This window comes from Callospermophilus lateralis, chromosome 5 (genome assembly GCF_048772815.1).
Source record: "Callospermophilus lateralis isolate mCalLat2 chromosome 5, mCalLat2.hap1, whole genome shotgun sequence".
NCBI lineage: Eukaryota > Metazoa > Chordata > Mammalia > Rodentia > Sciuridae > Callospermophilus > Callospermophilus lateralis.
This window is the reverse complement of record NC_135309.1, coordinates 144965818-144971967: the sequence shown is the minus strand read 5'-3', so window position 1 is coordinate 144971967 and position 6150 is coordinate 144965818. Positions and strand designations below refer to the sequence as shown.

General features: G+C 36.9%; 1 protein-coding gene across 2 annotated transcripts in view; it reads right to left on the bottom strand.

Annotated features, from left to right (window-relative positions):
• Nucleotides 1–1776: 1776 nt before the first annotated feature.
• The window catches only part of Rai14 (retinoic acid induced 14), a 134293-nt gene continuing 129919 nt past the window's right edge, over nt 1777–6150 (bottom strand). For both annotated transcript variants that reach the window (XM_076857361.2, XM_076857362.2), the window contains 2 exons: nt 4149–4214; nt 1777–3569 (listed from right to left, as the gene is read on the bottom strand). In XM_076857361.2, coding sequence (XP_076713476.1) covers nt 3492–3569; nt 4149–4214 — 144 coding nt within the window. In that variant the 3' untranslated portion in view covers nt 1777–3491. The remainder of the gene's footprint in view (nt 3570–4148; nt 4215–6150) is intronic.

Sequence of the window (6150 nt, the reverse complement as noted above, 5' to 3'; positions counted from 1 at the left end):
ATGAAATTTAATCCCTTTTTTTCTCATCCTGCACAAAAATCAACTCAAAATGGATTGAGGACCTATGCATCAGACTGGATACCCTGTGCCTATTTAAAGAAAATATAGGCCCAACTCTATAAGTTGGCTTAGGAACCGAATTCCTAAATAAGACTCCTAAAGTGCAAGAAATAAAATCATGAATCAATAAGTAGGATGGTATCAAATTAAAAAGCTTCTGCACAGCAAAGGAAACAATCAGGAACATGAACAGAGAGACTACAGAATGGGAGAATATATTTGCCACCTGCAAATGAGAGCATTAATTTTCAGGATACAAAGAACTCAAAAACTTAACAAAAAATCAAATAACCCAGTCAATAAATGGGCTCAGGAACTGAGCAGGCACTTCACATAATAAGCAATACAAATGGCCAACAAATATATGAAAAAATGTTCAACATTTCCAGCAATTAGGGAAATGCAAATTAAAACTATACTGAGATTCCACTTCACTCTAGTCAGAATGACAAGTACCAAGAACACAAGTAATAATAAATATTGGCAAAGATATGGGGGTAAAGGTTTACTTATTCATTGCTGGTGGGACTGCATATTGGTGTGACCACATGAAAAGAGTATAGGAAATTTGGAATGAAATTATTTGACTCATTTATCCCACTCCTTGGTATATACCTGAAGAACTTAAAATCAGCAGCCACATCAAAGTTTATAGCAGCTCAGTTCACAATACCTAAGCTATGAAAACAGCTGGGAAGCCCTTCAACAGATGAATGGATTAAGAAATTGAGGTATATATACACAATGGAATATTACTCAACCATAAAGAATGAAATTATGGTATTTGCCAGTAAATGGATGGAACTGGAGACTATCAAGCCAATCCCCCCAAACCAAAGGCTGAATATTCTCTCTGATATATGGATGCTGACACAAAATAAGGGTGAGGGAGGGAAGAATAAAAGTTAATTGGATTAGACAAAGGGGAATAAAGGGAAAGGAGAGGGTTGAGAATAGTATAGACAGTAGAATAAATTGGACAGAACATTCCTATGTTCGTATTACACGACCAGGGTTACTCTGCATCATGTACAACCAGAAGAATAGGATCCTAATTAGAACAAAGTATACTCCATGCATGTATAATACGTCAAAATACACTCTACTGTCATGTATATCTAAAAATAATAAAAAATTCAAAAAAAGCCCCACCAAAAAAAGAGAATACTTATTACTCAAATAGCTGCACCTATTTCACTGTCGTTGGTATTTGTGATTTTAACCTGCAAGAATAAATTCTACAAGAGTTGTTTCAAGAATGAGTTATCCTTGTTAGGGTAGGAGAATGTATTTGAATTTTTTAAAGCATTATTACCTTTAAAGAAGAACATGGGTGTAGGGTGATGGAATCTAGTGGAGGCTTCCATAATAAAAAGGCAACAGAGCAAACAAGAGGCAATTTTGAATTAAAAGACTAGGGGGATATCATTGCCCCAATGTGTCTGATAATTGGGGCAGACTCAGGATGAAAACAAGAGCTGGGAGACAGAATGAGTTGAGGCTGTGTGGACAGCTCCCACCATCTGAGCATCGTGCAAAATAGAAAAACCTCACTGAAATGCTGTTGAACTATTCAGAAGATATAGGTATGTTTATGAAGACACCAAAACAACAGAGTTGCAAAATGAAACAAGTTTATTTTCTGCAGTAATTTCTGCAAATTACAAAGACAAAATGCTAAACTACAGCATATAACTTTTCATATTTAACCAGAGTACTTGTAATAAATATGCATCCTGAAACAAGATAAAAGGCTACACTTTGTCAGGCATCCTACAAAATGTCTCAAGTTTTATACTCTGCAGCATTTCTGTGCGGGGGACATGTCAGGGGCTGTTTTGTATTTTCTTAAGTGCTGTGACAAAAAGTCCTTTCACATTTCTTTGGAGCATTTTTGAAATTGCTTAACTATAATTAAACAACTTAAGAAAAGTAACAACACCAAGCTTTAAAGCCATTTTTGTTTTGCTGTTGTTGGTCCTTATTCAATACAGATTAACATATCATCCAGTTCAGCCGAACGCCCCCTGAGCCCAGGCAGCCCTGTGATAAGTGGGCCCTGTCAAAACAGGCCTCCACTTTTAGTTATAGACTAAAAGTTCTGTATTCTGTTTTTCTCCCTTAAGATCAATGCCATAAGAGAAGCTGCAAGCAAGTAAGAAACATTTTTATCCTGAAAGTGAAGTGAACAGAAATATTTTCCCCCAAGACTTTTGCTATGCACCATGTTTCCATATTAGGATTTTTAGTTTCAAAGCTGGAAAACTGATTGGTACTAACAGTCCTTCCAGAGACAGTTTATGGGTGCTTGTAGAGTTGGGACATTCACAAATATTCAACGGGTAAAAAGAGGATTTATCTTTTTCAGAAATGCACTGCAGCTCTGAGGAAATGTGGCAGAAAGTCCTAGGGGTATTGGTGGTAGTTGGGAATACAGACTATCTTTGCTATAGCTGAAAACTTTGAGGAAAAAGTTATATTTTTAAAAAGTCTTAAGCATGGTTACCTAAAAAATAGTTTGTTAATATAATCTAATGTAATTTCACTTATTTAGGGGCTTAGATATGAAAACATCTTAAAGAGCCAATAAAAATATTATAGAGAAAAAAACCCCACTTTTTTAAAAAATTGAGGTTAAGTACTATGAGGCATTTCTTTTGGCTGTAAACACACAGTTTACTGTCCCTTGTTGAAACATAAATGTTTGGATTTCCTGAGCTTCACAGGTAACAGCAGGAGGCAAGTTTGCATAGAAAATTTGCAATATGTCAATGATTTGCTTATAAAAACTTTTAAGGACAGTTTGCTTTTGCTTTTAAACTTCATATTTTAGTTAATAGTACTCATCAAACTGAGATTGACAAGCAGAGTGAGGAGATATATAAGGCAGCTTGAGGGGAGAGAAGGTGGAATTAGAGATTTAAAATCCACAGGATATTATGATAAAGGGTGTTAAGCATGCACTTTGTTAACTAGTGCCATACGAATTTGGTTAGAAATTAAATCATGTTTTGAAATTGGAAACCAAAGCCTAAAAGAGCTCTCCTGTGCTGATTGGCACAGCCCAAAGAGGAACTGAAGAAACATTCACTGCGTGGAGTCTTCAGTGGATCACTCAGTAGTGATGAAGCCACTCAGCTGGTTAAGGGGTCTACCCACCAACATCAGGACCAGACCTATGGGTGTGGCTGATCTCAGCTCTGGAATCTGAAGGGATGATGGACTTTCACCTCTGTGGTCTGAAGTCTCTAAGCAGTTCTGAGGAGGAGACACATTTCCTGGGGACTTGTCCTCAGAATCCTTTGGAAAGGGAAGAAGCTATGCTAGGTCACAGTGCATACCACGAATGAGAACGATGGCAGTGGTTGCCAACAACTGGGTCTAATACCAAGATGGACGACAAGGGGCAGTGTACTCTCAAGGAATCCGCTTTACTTCTTTTGGGACTGGTTTTTACACATGGTAAGGATTTGCTTCAGTACTTTCTGGACATCTTCATCCATCTGGCCCTAGAAATTCACACAAAAGACATTCATTAGAACCTCTATTAAGTCATGGCACTTCCTCTCCTAGGAGTGAAGGCTGGCTGGCTGAAGGCCTTGGCTTATTCCCTCCAACTCTCAGAGGAATGTCAGCCCTATCTTTCCCACATTTCCATGAAGACCTGAGTCAAAGAGGGTGGTTTTTATCCATCAGGAGGAGGATGAGGCTGGGTCTGCCAAAGCCCTCAGCAAAGGGTGTCTAGGGTCTCAGTTGCAAATGAACATCAACAAAGGCAGGGGTAAGGCAGTGCCTAGGACTCTGGGAATATCTGCATGCCTGGAAAACAAATTCTGGTCTTCTTGATGGGGGACAGCAGCCACAAATTCATTCATCTCATTATGATGAGGCTGCTGCTACCAATAAAGAGGTTCAAGACTCTTGACCCAAAATCTGAAACAAAGAAAAAGGCATCTTAAAGCCTGCTAATGAAAAATATTCTCCTCTAATTCTTATTCCTTCTATTTGTTTGAATGATGGGAGTGTTGGCAACATCTGCTGCTATTTTTCTTTAGGATGTCCAGATACTTCACTGGGCGTTATCATACCTGCACAGCATACAGAAGATGCATTCTATAAACTGATATGACCTCCTGGTGTTGTTTCTTGCAATCCTAAAGAGACAATTTGACATTATTAGGAGATCTTTAAAGAACAAAAACAACAACAACAAAAGGAAAACATGGGAAAACAGCCATTAGCTATTATGCAACTGATTCCCTCCACTAGCATAAGAAGCTTATTTGCTGTGAGTTCACTATATACTTATTATTATAATATTCTTAGAAACAAACCTGCCTATTTCATTTTGGCATGCCAAATTTAGAAGAAATTTTATGTAAAAATTTATTTTAATCCTAAGTTTTAAAAAACATATGTGTACATATATATATATATATATATATATATGTACACATATGAAATATATAGATAATTTGCTCATAGTAAATAGTGTAGAAGTTGATTAAATGCAAAAAATGATTTCCTTAGTTGGCAAATTATTGGCAATTTTTATTTATGGAACTTTTTAGAATTTTTGTAATTTTAGACTTTTCTATAATCACTAAATATTTATTAACTCAATAATCTATTCTTTATAAGACAGTTATTGATCATACCCTGTGCAGCCAGTGTTCTATAATCCCTGGGAGCTCAATTATTAGCTGTCAGTGTACTATAGAGGCAAACAGTGGTAGCCCCAATCTCAAATGGTTGCTCACTACAGCTGTTGATGGATTTATTTCTCCTTATTGAATTTTAACTCTGGTTTCTCTCAGTGACATGTATCCAGGATCCTAACTCTTCCCTGAAGTATTCTCATTCTAAGAGGTCCTTTCTACTACTTCATCATGAAAATTGAGACCATTTAATATAGATTACTTCAGAAGCTTACAAATGTGCAGAAATACCTCTTCTCACCTCCTTCCTATCAGTGTTAGAATATGAGCTATTTTTTTTTTTTTTATTAAAGGCAATCTTTGAAACCTCAGTTCTTTGAAGTTCATGCCATAAGAAGGTACATTGGATACAAGCTGAGAATCTCTTATCCAAAAATGGTTGGGATAGAAGCAGATGTGTTTTGGATTTAAGATTTTTTTTTTTCTTCAGATTTGGAATATTTGCATAAACATTCCTGGATGAGCACCCCCTAACCTGAAAATCTGAAATCACAAATGCTACAAAATTGGTGCTCAAAATTTGTGATTTTGGGACATTTTAGATTTCAGATATTTGGATTAGGGACACTAAGCCTGTACCTCTCTATGTTGTTTCCTTCTTACCTCTCAGCTCTCTCCATACAATTATTTAGCTTCTGATCACTGTCTTCCTTTCCATCTCCCCTTCTGTCATCATTTTGTTGACTTCAACATCTAAGTGAATGACCCATCTAAAATCTGTGTCTTTCAGTTTCTATGACTTGTTCTTCTTTCTTTTAGCTACTTGCTCTCAAGGTCATATTTCTGCCTCTATCATAACCACCTCTGAAATCTCAAATGAAAGCGTCCCACTCTGGGACCACAATCTATTTTTCTAGCAAACTTACTTTCCTCTGACTCCTTCTAAGACTCTTTGATCCCATCAGATACCTGTCTGCTTAATTCATTTGTCTACTGTCAGCCTATTGCCAAGGGCCACCTAAGTGATGCATCTCAGTCTTTGCTGAATAAGTTTGAGTTCTTACACAACCCTTCAAGATCCATGCAAGCATTACCACCTGTAGGAAGCTTTTCATGACTCACTCAGGTTGGGTAGATATGTTTCCTCCATAAGCACAGTATGCTAGGCATTTTATTATAACTGGATGCTTGCTTACCATACCAATTTATATTGAGAACAGATTCTGAGAGAGCAGGGGCTGTGTTTTATTCATTTTTATATCATTGACATCATATGCACTACTGATACATGAGAGCTCAATAAACACACTAAATACTTATAAGGATTACTATGTAAGTCAGCACTTTATCTACAAATCTAGAATAATTGTTTTGTCAGGAAAGTAACCTGCAGTACCCAGTAAGGAGCATCTCCTACTGATTCCACCATTGC